The sequence below is a fragment of the Culex quinquefasciatus genome, chromosome 2 (assembly GCF_015732765.1).
Source record: "Culex quinquefasciatus strain JHB chromosome 2, VPISU_Cqui_1.0_pri_paternal, whole genome shotgun sequence".
NCBI classification, from domain to species: Eukaryota; Metazoa; Arthropoda; class Insecta; order Diptera; family Culicidae; genus Culex; species Culex quinquefasciatus.
The window spans coordinates 83,472,539-83,494,230 of NC_051862.1; the positions used below are offsets into that span (position 1 = coordinate 83,472,539).

Genomic DNA, 21,692 nt, shown 5'->3' on the forward strand with positions numbered 1-21,692 from the left:
TCCTAGTTCAAAATATTCTAGCATAAATGGATCTAAGATCGTTAAAAAATATAAGCATGATCCATTTCTAAATGTTTCAAAAGTTAAACTAGATTTAATCAATGAAAAGTTCTAAAATATTGAGATAATTGCAATAACTTAACTATTCAATAATATCATTTTTAATAAGAATCTGTTTTATCTGAAAATCTGTACAAATCAGTACGGTGACCCAAATATCTGTCATCTGTACGTACAGATTCTGTACTCAGATCTTTGCTGAAAATCTGTACCATGACAGATAAATCTGTACATGTGGCAACGCTGGTTCTAGCCATTTACAGTGGTGCCAGAGGGTTGAGCCATTTACAGTGGTGCCAGAGGGTTGGTCCCGTTGGTCCGAGATATGGTGTCCCTTTTTACAATCAAAATCTGACTAAAAAATGTCTTGCAGACTTTTGTTCTGAAAAGTATGCACTCATACTACCGTTCAGAAAACTCAACTGAACGAATATTACGTCCTTCCCAGCCGACCCCGCGAAACGTCAAACTCGCGCGAGGAAAAATCGAAGAAAAAAAAAGTTTTTCCGCGGCGCTCCCCACTTCGATGCATTGAGCAACGCACCGCTCGGTTTTGCGGTTGTTTCGTTTTGTCGCGAGCGCACAGTTTTTTCTCTTCTCTCTCTCTCTGTGTTGTGCTGCCTCCCCGCATAATCCAGTGAAAATCGGTGGAAAAGAGTTGGCTTTGGTGCGATTGAAATGTGTCCCTGAAGGTTGAATCGACGGGAATCGACGCCAAACATGGTGCCATAAAGTGGGTCGAGACGGGTCGACCAGTGTGTCCTGTGTGTGCGAAACGCCTGCTGCGATTGTTGGAAGAAGGTGGTGGAGGAGTAGGTGTGGAAGAAGAAGCAGCAAACACAACTTGACCCCGGGGGAGGGGGAAGGTAATTCGGGAGGATGAGTTCCGGACCGAGCGCGCCGGAGATCGAGACGGTCACCATCATCAGCGATGACTCGGACATTGAAATGACGGAGGTGACTCCGAAGGTGAAGGGAGGGGGGCCGAAGGTTGAGACCTCTGGGGGAGGAGCGGATGAGGTGGAGGGTCGTCGGATTAGCCGGAGGAAGAAGCCGAAGGTGGAGTACTCGGACACGAAGCCGGTGGCGGCGGCGGGGTCGGTCGCGTCGGATAATGGCGGTGGGAAGGCGGAACCGCGCGTTGAGCCGAAGGTGAAGAAACGGGAGCCGGAACCGGTGGCGGCAGCGGTAGGGAAGGAGGAGGGAAAGGGCGAGGCCGAGGCGAACCCGCACAAAGAGATTCTGACGGGGTTGGAGGGTGCGGCGTTCCAGTCGAGGTTGCCCTTTGAGAAGATGACCGCGTCGGAGGCGGTTTGCTTTCCGGAGATTACGAAGCACGGGTTGGTGGCGCAGCGGGTGTTTTTGAACGTGCGCAACCGGATTCTGCAGATGTGGATCGAGAATCCGACGGTGCAGTTGACGGTGGAGAACGCGTTGAAGAACATGGAGCAGCCGTTTGATAGCGACCAGAATCTGGTCCGGAAGGTGCACGCGTTTCTGGAGCGGCATGGGTTCATCAATTTTGGAATCTTCAAGCGGTTAAAACCGTTGCCGAGCAAAAAGCTGGCCAAGGTCATCGTGATCGGGGCGGGGATCTCCGGCCTGTCGGCGGCTCAACAGCTGCAGCAGTTTGGCTTTGACGTGATCGTGCTGGAGGCGAGAGACCGCGTCGGAGGACGGATAGCAACGTTCCGGAAGAATGCCTACACGGCGGATCTGGGCGCGATGGTCGTAACTGGGATTTGGGGCAACCCGATCACGATCCTGAGCAAACAGACCGGCATGGAAATGTGTCCCATCAAAACCGCATGCCCGCTGTACGGAGCCGGTGGAAAACCGGTCCCAAAGCACAAAGACGACATGGTCGAGCGAGAGTTCAACCGTCTGCTCGAGGCGACCAGCTATCTCAGCCATCAGCTAGACTTTAACTACGCCGGAAATCATCCGGTCTCGCTCGGACAAGCCCTCGAGTGGATCATCAAATTGCAGGAAAAGCACGTCAAAGAAAAGCAAGTCCAACACCTCAACAACATCATCGTTTGGCAGCGCAAACTCGTAGACAACCAAAAGGCCATCCAGGACACGATGGACTCGATCGGCGTCCTCCGCGTCAAACACCAGCAGCTCGTCGACGCAAAACCCCCCAAACCAACCGAACCGGACGCCGGCTACATCGAGCACGAGTTCAACATCCGCTCAACGGCCCGCGACGAACAACTCGCCTGGAAGGAGATCGAACGGCTGCGCACTAGTCAGACGGAGATCGAAACCAAACTGCGCGAACTCGAAACCGAACAAATCAGCGAAGTCTATCTGTCCTCGAAAGACCGCCAGATCCTGGACTGGCACTTTGCCAACCTCGAGTTCGCCAACGCAACCCCGCTCTCCAATCTCTCCCTCAAGCACTGGGACCAGGACGACGACTTTGAGTTCATCGGCAACCACACCACCGTCAAGAACGGCTACTCGTGCGTTCCGATCGCCCTCACCGAAGGTCTCGACGTCCGGGTCAACACCGCCGTCAAGCGTATCAAATACTTCCCCGGCGGCGTCGAAGTCACCGCAGATCTCAAATCCAACAGCTCCACCGTCCACTACAAGGCGGACCTCGTCCTGTGCACGCTCACCCTCGGTGTCCTCAAGCTGGCCATCTCGGACCAATCCACGAGCCAGCTCAACACGGTCCGCTTCGAGCCGCCGCTCCCCGAGTGGAAACAGTCTGCCATCCAGCGGCTCGGCTTTGGCAATCTCAACAAGGTGGTGCTGTGCTTCGACCGGATCTTCTGGGACCCGAACACGAACCTGTTTGGGCACGTGGGCAGCACGACCGCGAGCCGCGGGGAACTGTTTCTGTTTTGGAACATTTCGCAGTCGCCGGTGCTGTTGGCGCTGGTGGCCGGCCAGTCGGCGGCCATCATGGAGAACGTGTCGGACGATGTGATCGTGGGTGAGTAGTTTCGAAGAAACAAACGCGTCGCTTAGAAACGACTTTCACTGTGATCCCAATCAAAGTAACTGTGTATTAGTAAAAATGCGCTTCCCGAACACGGACGTCAATTCTATGTACCTAGTAGTATTGGATCGACATGTTTCAAAATCGTTAGATTATTCTCCTTTGAGGGAATATAAACGTTGCAATCAGAAGTTCTTGCTCAGAACCACTTTTTTTAGCATAGTTTCCACTTTTTTTTTGCTTTTGATTGCGGAATCACATCATTCGTTTTGCGGTATTCCATGTTAGGTATATCGTTCCACAAACCAATATCATTGATGGCACGTAGCTTCAGGGTTTGAAACTGCTTCTTTGTGACCACCATAGTCACCCTCCTACACTTTCCGCCTTACGGCATGAAACATTCTGCTGCTTTTACACTCGACTCCTTATAATGGTTTCTTGACCACTCCGTTGTAATTTTGAGAAATCCGCTTCCTTCTGCTGCCTAAACTTTTTGGTCACGGTAAAAGCGTGAATGGCTTTGGCCTTTTAGGTTTCTGGTGATTTTGCTCGAAATCGTCTGAACAGCGACATCCCTGGTGATTTTGATGGTCCAAAGCAGACAAAGAACGTCTTGACAAGAATCAGTATTCAAGAACGTACCTTACCTTCTCCGTCGAATTGTACTGCTTGATAGTGACATTTTCGGCAATTTTTAGTCGGAAGCCGCTGCCGGTATTATCTTCATCGCTTGTCGATTTGAAATCATAGCTGCATTGTTCCAATTTTGGCCTCGAATTTGGAAGACCTCAGAAGGAACTGTCATTTGGATTAGATAATGGAGTGTGACGTTCGTCGCGGATTTTTTTTTTAGTTGCGAAAGAGACAGGGACTTTTTCGATTGTGTTTGCGATTATGCTTTCCAGGTCCTCTAAGAGCGTGAGTGCCGATCTTCCGGTTAGATGGTACGGTCTCCAGCCATGTCGGCACAGCCGAAGTAGCTCGTGGACACATGCTGGATCTCGAAGCCGATGTTCAGTATCGTGAGTGCCTATTCCGGGTCATCCGTTGTTGTGCTCAGCGGGTGTGAGCGACCTTAACGCGTGTTGAACTGCCTTGAGTGAGCTATCAGGGAACTGCCCCGATGCCGGTGTTCTACCAGTCCGCTGCAAACAGGCCATCAACAAACTAGGATTTCGAAAATATGATTATGCCGCAATGACATGGAACATGGATATGGTTCGAATTAATTAGTCATTTCAAGCGTAATTACTTTGGTTTTGAAAAAAAAGTTGAAATTTACCATGTTTATGATTCTCTTATTGCTGCTTACAACTAAATAACAAAAAAAAATGTCCAGCGAGTTGGTTCAACAGGTCACCAACGCTTCCTGGACTCATTATGCGTGCCACGCCGACCGATTTTCTCCCACGTCTCAACGGATAACATACACTCTTTTGGCTTTCCTCGCGCCACATCGACTAATCGGTCCATCCGACGAATTCCTCACACGACTTTGATGCTTTTCGCACGCTCCAACTAATTTTCCTCAAGGACAAAAAATGCCCGTGTAAAACAACACAGTTTGACAGGCATTAATTCGTTTGAAAAAAAAATGTGGCAACTAGATTGAATTAAAAAATATCCGTTAAAAAATCATAACGCCTGCTACCGTTACGGAAGCCCAACAAAAACAACGGAGCCACACAATTTCTTCATCTTTGTTGTACTTTTCGTTTTATTATTAACTGTTCACATTCATTTATTCACTTCAAATTGTTTTGCATTTTTGCAAATAATTTTAACAACTAAGGCTGGTACAAATATTTTTAAAAGTTTTTGTCACCCCCCTTCAAAATTGGCCCGAAAAATCAGGGGGCAAAAAAAATATTTTTACAATAAACTTCAAAATTTCAATGAAAATTCAAGTGCAACCAGCTGAAATCATATTAAAATGCATTCTCTTGCCTGGATTAGTTTATATAGAATGCAGGGTTGTTACGGACGGCGCGGATTTGCTGGCTAATTTTGCTCAGGCGCGGATTTTGCGCGGATGGCAATTTTGAAAATGTTTGTTAATATTTTCTTAGTACGAAACGTCGAAAAATTATTTTTTATATGTTTCTTGTCATTTGTTAACATCTCCGGCTCTGAATATTTAATGTCTTTTGAGTTTTGAGTAATGATTTTTAACCTTATTTATTTTAAATTTTATGCTGGATTTATTAAATTTTTAATTTTGTAAATCAAATATTACAAACTTTTCCCTAAGATATAGACATTAGAATGTGTAACAAAATCTATTATTGGGGCTTGTTCTGGTGGGCGCCAAATATGAGCTTGATTGGACGTAACAGAAGCTGGCCTCCACTTTCGAATTTTGGAATGGAATTTAATCGGCAGAAATATTTTTTTTCTAAATCTAAACATTCTTGGCGAAAATAAAAAGATCAGAACATTCCAAATTCAAAGCTTCAGAAATTCAAAAATTCGAAAAAAAATTGTTTTAATAACTATTAAAACAAAATACATATTAATTTTTTTTTCGAAATTTCTAAAATCGTAATTTAAAAAATCTGAAATTTCAAAATTCAAAATTTTAGCAATCTGAAATTCAAAATACAAAAAAATTGGGTTATCGAAAATTTTTAGATTAAAAAAAAAAATCAAAATTAAAAAGTCAAAATTTAAAAACTAAAAAGTATCAAATTCAAAACAATATAGAAAAAAAATTCTAAAATCTAAAATGATTTTAGTATCCTTAAGCTTATAAATTCTTAAATTCTAAAATTCTAAAATTCTAAAATTCTAAAATTCTAAAATTCTAAAATTCTAAAATTCTTAAATTCTAAAATTCTTAAATTCTAAAATTCTAAAATTCTTAAATTCTTAAATTCTAAAATTCTTAAATTCTTAAATTCTTAAATTCTTAAATTCTTAAATTCTTCCCTGGGCTTTGTCATAATGAGTGTCATAGGTTTGATGCTTGTTTGGCAAAGAGTATGATTTGATTCGATGTGGAATTAAAATCGAAGTGTTCAGTATATTGCTGAAGCTTCCATTTTTACACATGGACACCACTTCATGCTGCGAGAACCCACTTTGGCGTAGTCTCAGGGCTTAATCGATGGCCGGTAAGCTGTCATCGAGACAAGGAGGTTCTCTGATAGTGGAAATATCACATTTGTACAATGAACCGCTACATATGTGATTTTTCCCTATCTTAATGTGGGTGTCAGGTTAGGATGCGGGTTTAAAAAAAATAGTGATTGTAGAATTTAGGATTTTAACTATAAATATCAACTTTTTATACTTTGCCTTTAGTTATTTAGGGACAAAATTAGTAACAGGGAATTTAGTAATTCTATCAGAATCGGTGATTTTCATTCAAGTAGCATAAAAACCATTCAGATTTGTCAAAATTTCCATAGAGTCTCGATCAATCAATAGTGAAATGATATCGGACTAAATTCGTTGATCTGTTGAACTAACGGTTGTCGGATTATGATTGTATCGACCATTGTTGCGAATCGAGGATCTACTGGAATTCTGACGAACAAATGGTCGTCTCTTTTTCATTTCACGACTTGTAAAATATCAACTGTTATTTTTTTTTAAGAAGCCAGACAGGTTTTAAAAGAAACGTTTTTTGGTTAATAATTAAAATGTCGGGGATTTGAGATAAGAGTAGCTTTCGGATAGGTTGCTTTAAATCTTGTATTCAATTCAAGTTAGGTAGTTATCCGCAAATGAATATTTGGACTTATATGAATAATTGAACATTTTGGACTTATGAATAACACACAACTGTGCATTTATTCTAGAGTCAGTTCCATACAGCGTCAGTGTTTATTTGGTCGAAGTGTACTAATTCATTGGCAGATCTGATTCTAGTTGTAATGTACGACAAGACTACTGACGGACGTGACAGGACGAGGGCCCAGTTTAGAGGTTTCGACATCAACGATGTGCGGCTGGATCACCCTCCCAAAAAAAAAAAAAAAAAAAAAAAAATTCTTAAATTCTTAAATTCTTAAATTCTTAAATTCTTAAATTCTTAAATTCTTAAATTCTTAAATTCTTAAATTCTTAAATTCTTAAATTCTTAAATTCTTAAATTCTTAAATTCTTAAATTCTTAAATTCTTAAATTCTTAAATTCTTAAATTCTTAAATTCTTAAATTCTTAAATTCTTAAATTCTTAAATTCTTAAATTCTTAAATTCTTAAATTCTTAAATTCTTAAATTCTTAAATTCTTAAATTCTTAAATTCTTAAATTCTTAAATTCTTAAATTCTTAAATTCTTAAATTCTTAAATTCTTAAATTCTTAAATTCTTAAATTCTTAAATTCTTAAATTCTTAAATTCTTAAATTCTTAAATTCTTAAATTCTTAAATTCCTAAATTCTTAAATTCCTTAATTCTTAAATTCTTAAATTCTTAAATTCTTAAATTCCTAAATTCTTAAATTCTTAAATTCCTAAATTCTTAAATTCTTAAATTCTTAAATTCTTAAATTCTTAAATTCTTAAATTCTTAAATTCTTAAATTCTTAAATTCTTAAATTCTTAAATTCTTAAATTCTTAAATTCTTAAATTCTTAAATTCTTAAATTCTTAAATTCTTAAATTCTTAAATTCTTAAATTCTTAAATTCTTAAATTCTTAAATTCTTAAATTCTTAAATTCTTAAATTCTTAAATTCTTAAATTCTTAAATTCTTAAATTCTTAAATTCTTAAATTCTTAAATTCTTAAATTCTTAAATTCTTAAATTCTTAAATTCTTAAATTCTTAAATTCTTAAATTCTAAATTCTTAAATTCTTAAATTCTTAAATTCTTAAATTCTTAAATTCTTAAATTCTTAAATTCTTAAATTCTTAAATTCTTAAATTTTAAATTCTTAAATTCTTAAATTCTTAAATTCTTAAATTCTTAAATTCTTAAATTCTTAAATTCTTAAATTCTTAAATTCTTAAATTCTTAAATTCTTAAATTCTTAAATTCTTAAATTCTTAAATTCTTAAATTCTTAAATTCTTAAATTCTTAAATTCTTAAATTCTTAAATTCCTAAATTCTTAAATTCTTAAATTCTTAAATTCTTAAATTCTTAAATTCTTAAATTCTTAAATTCTTAAATTCTTAAATTCTTAAATTCTTAAATTCTTAAATTCTTAAATTCTTAAATTCTTAAATTCTTAAATTCTTAAATTCTTAAATTCTTAAATTCTTAAATTCTTAAATTCTTAAATTCTTAAATTCTTAAATTCTTAAATTCTTAAATTCTTAAATTCTTAAATTCTTAAATTCTTAAATTCTTAAATTCTTAAATTCTTAAATTCTTAAATTCTTAAATTCTTAAATTCTTAAATTCTTAAATTCTTAAATTCTTAAATTCTTAAATTCTTAAATTCTTAAATTCTTAAATTCTTAAATTCTTAGATTCTTAGATTCTTAGATTCTTAAATTCTAAAATTCTTAAATGTTTTTATTTTTGAATTCTCAGTTCTTAAATTCATGAATTCCACAATTTTTGAAGTCCTATTTTATGTAAGAGATTTTGAAATTATGACAAGACATTATTTTAAATATCAGCAATTAAATTTCTTCCGGAGTGAAATTTTAGCGAGGATTTTGGATTACAAACTGTATAAAAAATCTTAGATTTTGAATATTTAGAATTTCGAAATTTAAAATTTTATCATATTTTAATTTTAGTTACATTTTTGAAGCTAAATTTTTAGGTTTTTAAATATTGTATTTTCTATTTTGAAGATTTTTTTTTCATGATCTTGCCTTGACCGTTTCTTGAGGATTTTTTTTTTAAATGGATTTATTGCTTTCATTCTTTTGGAGCCTCTAACCATAAAACGAGTTTTTTTTTAATCAAATACTTTCTGAATTAGTTTTTCTTCATTAAAAAATAAAATTTCTTCAATGTTGGTCGCGATATTTTTTTATATGGCGTGGATTTTGCGCGGTTTCGGATTTTAGGTCGGCGCGGATTTGGCGCGGTTTTTTTTCGACTCTCCCGTAACATCGCTGAGAATGTTAACATATAAAACCATTAAAATTTCATCCAATTCGGTCGATCCAGTTACGAGTTATGTAGAAAAACGTAAAAAATCTCGATTTTGCTCTATGCGGGAAGGGGTTAATAACATGTCAACGATAAAAATCCTTCTTTTGACAGGAATTGGAAATCCAGAATCCTTGGTGAAGTATATACTGCCGTTCTACGCATAATTGTCCCATGTCAGTTTTGGACGAATTTGACTTTATGACATTTTTAAGTTTAGTTTTATGTGTACTTTAAGAAAAACACATAAAATCTAGTACTTTGTTCCCAAACTCATTAAAAACAACACCATGTCTGTTTGTCCCATCGTTAAACTTCTACGCATAATTGTCCCACCAAGTATTTTCTAACACGGAATCATCAGTTTTACTAAGCATTATGTCTTGTTTACCAGTTGTATAGCAAGATAATCACAAACAAGGGTGATAAACTGCTAACTGGGGTGATTAGGGACACATAGGGCGAATAGGAACCCACGGGACAATTATGCGTAGAAACACAGAAATCGATCGAAAAATTTCAATCGCGTTTTTCTCAGTTCCATTTTTTTGAACATGGGACAATTATGCGTAGAACGGCAGTATACCGAGTCAAAGAAGTGAAAACCCGCCAACGATCCGGAAAAGCAGGGCTGCATATTCCAGACGACTCCGACTCCGACTCCGGCTTTCTGAGATTAGTCGACTCCGACTCCGGCTCCAACCGACTCCGACTCCGACTGCAACTCCGACCTACCAACTCTAGCCGACTCCGACTCAAGCTTTCAACAAATGATTGGCTCCGACTCCGACTCCATATATTTTTAAATGTTTCAAAAATTAGTTTACTATTATTTTGAAAACATTAATGGATAGGATTATTTACATTCTCTCTAAGCGTCATGTTTTTCTCAAGGAAAATAAGTTCGAATCACAAAACAGCAAAAAAGTTTCTAGGTTAGAAGTTTTATACGTTATTGAAACAGAAATTAAAAAATATCTCCAGTTTTGAAAGCATTTTCAGAAGCACAGTTTTGTAAGTAAATTTGGATTTATTTACTTAACTGGGACCCGTGGTGTAGCAGGCCAAGTGCGAATGATTCTGATGATATCCCTTCAGTTGACGCTCAGGCGAGGAACATCCTGGAAGGAGCGTCACTGACTACGTCCGTAGTCCTGTTAGATCTTTCTTGATCAAGACAGTATAGCTCTGGTTCCTTGCAAGTGTCCTATTTTCTTACCTCCACGTTGGCTTGGTTTTCATGATGACCTAGCTGGTGGCCTGTGGAAACGGATCGTAAACCTTTGACCAGCGAGGGTCAGAGTCGAGACGGCTAGAAGAAAGGGGCGCGACAATGTGGGAAAGGGAAGTATTTTGTGATTGTAGACGGTATTGTTTTGATTCGCAGTATGTTGAGTCAACTGCTGTGGATGTACCTGAAACATCACACAACGGGGTTTCTCTTCTTTCCGTTTTTATCTATCATCTATATTCTGTTAATTTTGTTTCACTGATTCTCTAACGCAGCTTCTGTTTACTATCCTCCATTTGATTTCGATTTTACTTATTTGATTCTCTTATTTCTCAACGCTTTTCCACTCAATTTTACTAATTGATGCTGCTGCAACAAACTGTCTGCTTTCCCTTAATTTGGCAGCGATGTCAATTTTGTTTATCATGTGCCTTTTCTTTATTTATCTATTTCAATAATTTCTCATCTTCCCTGTAAATTGCCCATCATAACAATAATCTAAGCTTGTTTGTTATCTCTTTTCATTAACTATTGTTAATTTGTTTATCTTCTTCATAAATTACTATCTTTCTTTTACTATTGATTCTTTACATAGTATATTTCTTTCACTGTCCATTGTTTTGAAACTTCACCTTTTTCTTAAGCAAGTGAGGTTCGAGCCCTGACTCAATTTATGAAATGATTAAAGGATTAACGCAAATATTACTATTGTTCTTTTGAAAAACTTTTATAAAATGCTTAGGACCAAAATATTGTAACAAAACACCGCGACAAAAGAAATAGCAACAGATAAACACGACTCAACAATAGGGAAGATTTCAGGAGAAAACAATACACAGTAAATAACAAATAGTTTTTGAATTCAAACTAAAAATAAAACAGTTTTTGCTTTAATGAAAGTTGATAGGCACACTATAAATGGTTAGGCGCTTATACTTACATCAAACCCTACGTAATGTACCACCCCCGGCCGAGTTAAAATGCGTAACCGGAAAAGAAGGTGTGCATGCCTGGCACGAACACTCAAAGCGTGTTCTAGCGTGCTGCTCGTACTGACTCAGAGCAAGGGTGAGATGTAGGTGTAAGGGCAGTGCGTGTTCGTCGGGAACCTGGTGCATAAGATCGGTCAAGGCCCGTTCTTACACTGAAAATTGCGAATTGCGAATTGCGAATTAACCGGGACCCGTGGTGTAGGGATAAGCGTGATTGTCCCGGTGGCATTTTTCGAGACAAGATTTGTCTGATCTTGTCTTCCGTTGGACGGAGAAGTAAATGTTGGTCCCGGTCCAACCTAGAGGTTACGTCGTTAGCTCAATCCAGGTGTAGGAGTCATCTCCCTGGGTCCTGTCTCGGTGGAGTCGCTGGTAGGCAGTTGGACTAACAATCCAAAGGTCATCAGTTCGAATCCCGGGGTGGATGGAAGCTAAGGTGTTAAAAGAGGTTTGCAATTGCCTCAACAATCACGCCTTCGGACATCTAGTATCGAGTAGGAATCTCGCAATCGAGATCGCCAAGGCAATGCTGCGAATAATTTGATGTGTCTTTTTTATTGAACCTCAAATTTAAATTTAATTTATTAAAATCTAATAAATTCAAATATTAAATTTTTATTTTTTAAATGAATCATTTAAAAATCCTGGCCTTAATGATCGATTTATAAATTCAAAAAAACGAAGCTTTATGAATGATCGTGCACTTCCATCAAAATATATGAAAAAACTTAAATTTGGATAAAAAACCAAAATCCACAGGTAAAATATTTTCTAGGTCACGGATATTTCAAAATCACCACTAAGCTACCTTTCCAAGAAGAAATTTTTTAGGTACATTGATTTGCAATGATAATCACCTTCCGCCATTTTGGCGTGAGACGTACAGTATGAGAAAATTTTTACCGATTGAATAATATTTAGATTTTTTTTAAATATTTGAAAAATAAATTCAAATCTTATCATTTTTTTATACATTTTTTAGGTACTGAAATCTTGAAATTAGTTAAACGATAATTTGCAACGATATCAAAAAAGTTTGCCTAAAAGTCAACATTCTCAGATTTTAGTAGGGATATAGTAATCATTATGATAATCGATATATTTAACATATTCAATAATTATTTCAAAAATAGTTACAACTTTTTTTTTGATATTTTTTGTCAATTTCAATTATTTTAAATGCAACACTTTGATTTGCCAGGGATTATTATTTTTAATCTTTTTATATAGGGGAAGTTCTCGTATGTTTGGCAGGTTAAGCACTCGCTCCTAACTCCATCCAATTTGCTGATTTCTACTATTTAAACAACTAATTTTACAAAACTTTTGATAGAAACTTGCTTGCTCACATCTTATTGAGCTATTTATCACTCGAGGTCAGTTGAAAACGCTTTTAATTAGCTTTAATTGAATGTCAAAGTTCTAACCTGCCAACATTAGCGGCACGCTGGAATTAGATGCTGTTCCCCTACCTCGTAACTTTTTTTCCCTGAAAATGATTTACGTAAAACCTCCAAGACAGTCGCTATCAGGGTAAAAGATGACTGTGTGTTAGGGTGACAATAAAACAAATCGACATCAGGCATACCTTCTGTTTCGATTCCTTAGGGAAAAATAAGTATCTGTGTCAATTTTCAGCAAAATCGGTTATAGGTAAAGGATTGCTTTTTAACTTTGAAGTTTATAAGGGGAAAATTGCAAAAATGTATGCATAAAAACATAGTTTCAGTATTTTTCTGCCAGGTGGCGCAGGTCTCGCCCAAAATTGTCCAAAAGTGAAATTCCTGTAAAAAAAAACGAAGTTGACTTTATAGCTGTCGGCCACCATAGCTAGTACCAACCACTAGCGTCTTCCTTTTATCTTCAAGGACTTCGCCGCCCTGGGCTCCTAAGTTTATGAAAGTATGGCACGGAGCGACGGCCCCGAATACTCATATTACACAAAGAATTTTAGAGCGCCCACCGCGGGATTCGAACCGGCGACCTCTGGATTGTGAGTCCAGTGCGCGGTCCGATTAATCCACACGGGCGGGACCTGTAGGATTTTTTTTTATTTTTTTAGTAAATAGCAAAATTATTTTTAAATCCCCAAAAATAAAAAAATTGCAACTTAGTGCATGCGACTTAAGAAACAATTTAAAATAGAAATAATAATAAATAATGAAGAATTAGCGTTTAAAGTCTGACGTACATCAAAAGCCAAACTTGAAAATCGCCTTTTTTCCCCTCTACCCCTTCCAGGCCGATGCATCGCCGTCCTCAAGGGCATCTTTGGCAACTCGTCCGTCCCGCAGCCGAAGGAAACGGTCGTGACGCGCTGGCGGGCCGACCCGTGGGCCCGCGGCTCGTACAGTTTCGTGTCGGTTGGCTCCTCCGGCAGCGATTACGACCTGCTGGCAGCGCCCGTAACACCCCGGCCGGAGCGACCGCCCAGCAGTAGTGGCCTCAACGGAGCAACAGCCGCAGCGGCAGGTCACAACACAACGAACGGCAATGGCTGTGGTGGCGGTGGCGGAGAAGACGACGACGACAGCAAAGCGGACATTCCACGGTTATTCTTCGCTGGTGAGCACACGATACGCAACTACCCGGCGACGGTGCACGGGGCGCTGCTGAGTGGCCTGCGGGAAGCGGGCCGGATAGCGGACTACTATCTAGGATTTCCCAACACGTACCCTGATGCTCCGAAGGAGGAGCCAAAAAAGTAGCATTAACTAGCAAGAGAGAGCGAGAAAGAGAGAGAGAGTGTGATTTTAAGGCAAAACGATAGTGTATTACTAAAGAAAATAGGAGAACAAACTAAAAAAAAAAAACAGACAAATGGTTCGAGTGAGAACTTGGCCATAGAGACAAACAGAAAAAAAACTTAACTCTAACTTATTATTGAGATGTCGCTGCAGTTTACTGAATAGTGAAAAAGCAATGCACACCACTAAAAGCACACACACACAAACGTCGTCTGAAGACGCTGGCGAAAGCTTTACGACGGGATATATCATTGATTGTGACTGATGATAAAGAAAGATTAGACAAAAAAATTACACACACACAGAGACACAGAAACATAGTTTTATTCTAGGTATTTGAGATTAATTGAACACACAAACACACATAAACACCTTTCAGGCATTTAAATAGATGTGAGATAAAATGAGGAGCGTGGGATTGTTCGTCGTTGAGGAGACCTGGGTTGAAGAAGCCTTGAAGATCTGAACGTTGTTGCAGAAAGAAGAAGTTTTCGAACGCCAATCATCACACATACATGACGAAATCCAGGCAGTGAAAGCAGCTCCAGAAAGAACAACGATTGACTTGAGTTTGACGAAGCTAAATGAAGGTATGTACATTTATATTAACTCGGTGTTACTTATCCATCTTATACCTATTTATGAACTGATTTTTAATTTAGAAGATATATTTAGATGAAGATATTTTAAAAAGTTAAATGAAAAAAAAATATATTGGAGCATTATCTTCTTCTTTCCAATGTTATTACTTACACAAACGTTATTCACCTTCTCATACACTTTCAAGATCTCTTTTTCAAACCTTTTTTAAAATATATACCTATCACATTGTAATATCGGTTTTGTAATTTTTTGAAAAGTTCAAATTATTTTATCGCATTTAAATTACTTACTGAAAGATGTGGACATTTCGTACAAGATTATCATAATTGCAAAAAAAAATCCCAAAGTTTTGCTGTCAAGTGACAGGTTGACAAACATTATTCAATATCGAAATTTCGAACATTTTGAGCAAATATACACTTGGTTTCGGATTTGGCGGAGAATATCCCACTTGACTAAGATCACATACCTTGGTCTCAGACAAAATCTTGATCCACAGCCGGCTGTCTAGGCTCGCACTGTTGTTTCGTTGCCTAAATTAAAATTAATTGAAAACTAAACTTGAAACAAATTATGTCATTGCATTTGTCGCAACGCTTGTGTAAAGCGGATTTAAAATGTATTGTTGAGGATTTCTTGAATACATTTATTACTACTCTCAACTCATTTTTAAACATCTTTTTACCGACTGTGAATATAAGATTTCTTTTGAGTTTTGAGAAATGTTTTTTAACCTTATTTTGGGTTTATTCTATACTGGATATATTCAATTTTTAATCTTGTTAAATCATATTTCAAACTTTTCTCGATGATATAGACATTAGGATGTAACAAAAATGGATGTTAGCTGGGATTTAACCCATAGAAATATTTTTTTTTTTCAAAAACTAAACATTCTTGAGGAAAAAATCAAAAAGATCAAAACATTTAAAAATGAAAGATCCAACATTCAAATTTTTAGAAACTCAAAAATTCAAAACATTTTTGATGTGAACAAAAATAAAAAAAAAATCAGATTAAAAAATTTAAAAGATCCGAAATTTCCCAATTGAACATAAAAAAATCTGAATTTCAATCTCCAAAAATTTTGGAATTTAAAATCAAAAAAATCAAAAAAACTAAAAAATATCAAAAAACAGAAATGTTATTTCCAAACTCATAAATTTTTAAATTCCTAAATTATTAAACTCATAAAAAATATTAATATATTTAAATTATTATCAATTTTTTACAGTTTGGACCTGAAAAACAATACCTGCAGAATTCTTAAATTCTGGACCTTTTACAAAATTAAAAACTCCAGAATTCTTAAATTCACTAGAGTTTATGCCTCACTCACCTTACTGAGGAAAGGCTTTAAAATCACTCGAAAAATGAACTTCTTAATTCGACCTCGTAGACCTGCCCACGTATTTCTATCGACTCAGAATCAAATTCTGAACAAATGTCAGAAAAAATTACAGAAAAAAAACTGACAACTTTAGAGCATTTTTGTAGTCATTCTTTAGGTTAGGGCTACTTGTACAGGAAACAAAATGTATTTTAATTTTCAAATCTCAAGATTAAGATTTTTTTTAATTTTATGATTTTTTAAATAAAATTTGGATCTAAATTTTTTAATGTTGGAATTTCTATTTTTGATTTCTTTTTTTACGTAAATTTTTGTTTTGCCTTTTCCCTCTAACAAAAATTAATTTCATATTATTATGAAACTCTTTTGTATGTTTGTTGCGAAATTATTTCTCTAAAAATGGCGCGGAAGTTTTAATTCGACTTCTCCGTAACAACCCTTTCTACAAACAAAACTAATTTGGGGATACAGCGGAGATTTTCTTTTATACTCTTAAAAAATTGGAGTATCAACAATTTCCGTTTTCCAAATCCATTCCCCGCTTTACCTCGACCAGAGTCGAGGGACAAAAATTGGAATAAAAATTGCACCAACCTAAATGAAAACAAATAAACTAAAAATGAAACAAAAATAGCATAAAACAAGAGAAGCATAAATTTTTGTGAAGCAAAAGTTGTTGAAAATGATCTCTTGAACACGGCAAAAATAAAAAATAAATAAAGCATTGTGTTTTTCTATTTACCTTAAATATTGTGGGGGTCTTCTAATGATTCTAATCCTATGACCAAAGAAGACATTTTGAGTGCTTAGTCGACCCATGTAAATCTCCGTACATTTTCGACAGGCGACATATATGTTTTTTCGACCTTTTCAAATATTAGGCAAGAATTTAGAATACCTTTAAAGTAGTTTATGCAACAAGTTGCAAAAAGAGGATTTTTTCAGCACGAGTCGTACATTTACCCAACGAGATTCACCGAGTTGGATAAATACGAAGAGTGCTGAAAAAATCAAGTTTTGCAACGAGTTCCATACAACATTTTTTGCAATTCCGAAAAACACCCTTTGAGTGGAATTATAGGTCAAATAATAATGTTTTTTGCAAATTAACAGTTTAAATCCAAAAAATATTGCAAAGTTTTACTTTTCGAAACAAGTGCTGAAAAGTTCAACTTTTCAGCATCCCTTTTTTGCTGAAAAGTATAACTTTTCAGCATTTATTTTGAATAGTGTTACTATTCGATTCTGTTATTTTTGGTCCAGAAAAGTAGGCCTTTTCGTCGTTCAAGAATAACAGAAAAAATAAGTAGTTTCATGACGGAATTGAAAAAAAATTTTTTTTGCAATTCCGTCGTGAAACTACTAACTTTTTCTGTCATTCTTGAACGACGAAATAGCCTACTTTTCTGTACCAAAAATAACAGAATCGAATAGCAACACTTTTCAAAATAAATGCTGAAAAGTTCTACTTTTCAGCACTCAAATGGGTGCTGAAAAGTTGAACTTTTCAGCACTCAAATGGGTGCTGAAAAGTTGAACTTTTCAGCACTTGTTTCGAAAAGTAACACTTTTCAACATTTTTTTGATTTAAACGATTTATTGACCAAATACATGAAAATTTGACCTAAAATTTCACTCAATAGGTGTTTTTCGGAATTGCAAAAAAAATTGTATGAAACTCGTTGCAAAACTAGATTTTATCAGCACTCTTCGTATTTATCCAACTCGGTGAACCTCGTTGGATAAATGTACGACTCGTGCTGAAAAAATCCTTTTTTTGCAACTTGTTGCATAAACTACTATTTTGCAATTCAGCTGTGAAACTGTCATCTTTTCCTGTCCTTCTGGAGAAACGAAATGGCCTACTTTTCCCTACCAAAAATAACAGAATGAAAAATTAATACCTTTCAATACCAGAACTTTTCAACACTTGTATCGAAAAGTAACATTTTCAATATTTTTTGTTTTTAACGATACTTGTTGCAAAACATGATTTTTTAAGCACTCGTCGTATTGTACGACTCGTGCTGAAAAAATCTGCTTTTTGCACCTTGTTGCATAAACTACTATTTCCACAATGAAAATCTGGCGAATGGTTGTCGAGTTGTCGTCTTTTGGCAAAAACACGAATGACAGTTAGGAAAACCTAATTTAATCATTTTTTATTCTTTGTCAGGCTGTATCTCAGCAACTAATTTTCCGATTTCGAAAGTCCAAAAACAAAAATTATTGTAAATTTTCTCAGCTTCAAAGTTGTGGGGCTTTTTCCTCTAAAAAATATCAAAAAATTTCAATGAATAAAAAATTGATGAGGGAAAATAATAATTTTCCAATCTGCATAAATCTGTCCCTCTTTATTCAGGATAATGCTCCATAATATCTACAACTTTGTCGAAGACTCCAAATCGATTAGAAAATTACTGCGAACAATTTTGTTTGAATATTTATGTATCTTTTTTGTATGGACAGCTGCCAAAATTGTATAAAGATTTGTAAAAACCAATGATGAGCCAATGATACAAAATGGCTTATTTGGAAATGAATGAAATTAATAAAAGTAATGAAAATAGCTTATATGGAAGTCCACCACAAAATTTTAGCCACATGAAAAAAACAAAAAAATAAAAATGCGTGAAATCGGACAATTACGTTAAGAATTTTTCACAATGGTTAGATAATAAGGACAAGCGAGCAAACAGGTCTGTCTTAAAAGTTTAAACAAATAAGTTGTTTGAATAATAGTTATCGGCGAATTGGATGGCAATAGGACCGAATTCTTAAGGGGTTACATACATGTAGAAAATCACAAAATTTAATATTACAAAAAAAAATATTGAATCCACTAAAAATATGATTTTCAATCAATCCTGAAAGTTTCATGAACATATTACATGATTTAACTGAGTTAGAGACGATTTTGAAGATCAAAGCGGACTGTCAAACTTTCTGATCGGTTTTCTCGAAACACCGAGTTGATTTAAGGGTGCCTCGATATTTCGAGATGGGATGGACCAAATTGGCTGAAATTCGGGGTGAAGACTCTCAAGACATATCCCGTAAGCATGACGAAGCTCGATTTTGAAATTTTGCTTTTTAAAAAACACAAAAATCAAAAACTGATTATTTTTTATACGAAAAACACAAAAATATTTTTATCTTTTTTAAAAATAAGTTTTTTGAAAATCGGTCTTTGTCTTCACCGTCTTCACCAAAATTTTGAGACGATTTGGTCAAGGCAGTGTTGAGATATCGTAGCACCCGTTTTTTGAAACTGCTAACTTCAAATAGCTGTATCTCGGCAATGATACAACCAAATGTCTTCAAATTTGTTTTGATAATGTATATTTTAATGCCCTGAAAACAGATTTAAAATGTAATTAAGTGTGTGCTCAAACCAACCTCTGATTTTTTTGTCGATTTACATGTATGTAACCCTTTAATCTGCAAACATATGAGCAATTCTCTGAGATTTCGGTCATTCGATTTTTTCTGTATTTTTTAATCTGGCTGAAACTTTTTTGGTGCCATCGGTATGCCCAAAAAAAAAACATTTTGCATCATTAGTTTGTCCGTATAATTTTACATACAAATTTGGCAAAAATCTGTATCTTTTGAAGGAATTTTTTGATCGATTTGGTGTCTTCGGCAAAGTTGTAGGTATGGATATGGACTACACTGAAAAAAAATTATACACGGTAAAAAAATGGTAATTTTTAATTTCATTTTTTTGTCACTAAAACTTGATTTGCAAAAAACACTATTTTTATTTTTTGATATGTTTTAGAGGACATTAAATGCCAACTATTCAGAAATTTCCAGAATGGGCAAAAAATCTTTGACCGAGCAATGATTTTTTGAATCAATACATTTTTTTCAAAAAATTGAAATATTGGTCGCAAAAATTTTTCAATTTAATTTTTCGATGTAAAATTGAATTTGCAATCAAAAAGTACTTTAGTGAAATTTTGATAAAGTGCACCGTTTTCAAGTTATAGCCATTTTTATAAAACTTTTTTCAAAATAATCGCAGTTATTGATTTTTTAAAAATAGTGCCCATGTTTGCCCACTCTTGAAAAAATATTTTTGAAAAGCTGAGAAAATTCTCTATATTTTGCTTTTTCGGACTTTGTTGATACGACCCTTAGTTGCTGAGATATTGCCATGCAAAGGTTTAAAAACAAGAAAATTGATGTTTTCTAAGTCTCACCCAAACAACCCACCATTTTCTAATGTCGATATCTCAGCAACTAATGGTCCGATTTACAATGTCAAAATATGAAACAATCTTGAAATTTTCAGATATTTTCGCAAAAAATATTTTCAAAAATTTTAAATCAAGACTAACATATGAAACGGCGAAATATTGAATGTTTGGTCTTTTTAAAAGGTTAGTCTTGATTTAAAAAATTTCAAAATATTCTTTCGAAAAGATCGGAAAATTTCACGAATGTTTCATATTCTAACATTGTAAATCGAACGATTAGTTGCTGAGATATCAACATTAGAAAATGGTTGGTTGTTTGGGTGAGACTTCGAAAACATCAATTTTCTTGTTTTTAAACCTTTGCATGGCAATATCTCAGCAACTAAGGGTCGTATCAACAAAGTCCGAAAAAGCAAAATATAGAGAATTTTCTCAGCTTTTCAAAAATATTTTTTCAAGAGTGGGCAAACATGGGTACTATTTTAAAAAAATCAATAACTGCGACTATTTTGAAAAAAGTTACATAAAAATGGCTATATCTTGAAAACAGTGCACTTTATCAAAATTTCACTAAAGTACTTTTTGATTACAATTTCAATTTAACATCAAAAAATTAAATTGAAAAATTTTTGCGACCAATATTTCGATTTTTTGAAAAAAGTTGTATTGATTCAAAAAATCATAACTCGGTCAAAAATTTTTTGCCTATTCTAGGAATTTCTGAATAGTTGGCATTTGATGTCCTCTAAAACATATCAAAAAATAAAAAAATAAAAATAGTGTTATTTTGCAAATCAAGTTTTAGTGACAAAAAGTGAAATTAAAAGTACCAAATTTTTTTTCCGTGTATAATTTTTTTCAGTGTAGTCCATATCCATACCTACAACTTTGCCGAAGACACCAAATCGATCCAAAAATTCCTTCAAAAGATACAGATTTTTGAATTTTCATACAACATTTTTGTATGGACAGCTGCCAAATTTGTATGGAAAATTATATGGACAAACTAATAATGCAAAATGGCTTCTTCGGGCATACCGAAGGCACCAAAAAAGTTTCAGTCGGATTAAAAAATATAAAAATTAAAATTAAAGAAAAATGACCGATTCCGTAGAGAACTGCTCATATGAGAATTTCCCCTACAAATGAAAAAAAGCAAATATAAACGCAAGGTGAGACTTGGGCACAATTATTGATCAGATTTACCTTCTGAATATGAGTAGTTATGGTATTGATTAAATGATAATTTTATTTAGTTCAAAAAAAGATGCCAACGACACGCGACGTTCCCAAGCGGTCACCCATCTAAGTACTAATCGCGCCCGATGTTGCTTAACTTCGGTGATCGGACGAGAACCGGTGTTTTCAACATGGTATGATCGTTGACAAAGCTGGTGTAGTTGATTGATGGTTTTGTACTGTACACGAGAGGGATAAAAATAAAGAGTCTTATTAGACAATAATCTACTCCATCGACTCGTTGTTGAT

At 35.4% G+C, this 21,692-nt stretch overlaps 1 protein-coding gene and 1 non-coding gene across 2 annotated transcripts; one reads left to right on the plus strand and one right to left on the minus strand.

Annotated features, from left to right (window-relative positions):
• Window positions 1–602: 602 nt before the first annotated feature.
• On the plus strand, window positions 603–14,455 carry LOC6033413 (possible lysine-specific histone demethylase 1). The gene is made up of 2 exons (XM_038253915.1): window positions 603–3,007; window positions 13,540–14,455. Exons 1-2 carry the CDS (start codon window positions 940–942, stop codon window positions 14,004–14,006), a joined length of 2,535 nt encoding a protein of 844 aa, XP_038109843.1. The 5' UTR covers window positions 603–939; the 3' UTR covers window positions 14,007–14,455.
• Window positions 14,456–21,472: 7,017 nt separating this feature from the next.
• LOC119768169 lies at window positions 21,473–21,591 on the minus strand. Its single transcript, XR_005277986.1, has one exon. It is a non-coding gene; the product is annotated as a 5S ribosomal RNA (ribosomal RNA).
• Between the last annotated feature and the right edge of the window lie 101 nt (window positions 21,592–21,692).

Coding starts and splice junctions, on each gene's coding strand:
- LOC6033413 (XM_038253915.1), top strand. CDS start 940: ATGAGTTCCGGACCGAGCGCGCCGGAGATCGAGACGGTCACCATCATC. Junction 3,008..13,539: donor GTCGGACGATGTGATCGTGG/GTGAGTAGTTTC, acceptor TACCCCTTCCAG/GCCGATGCATCGCCGTCCTC.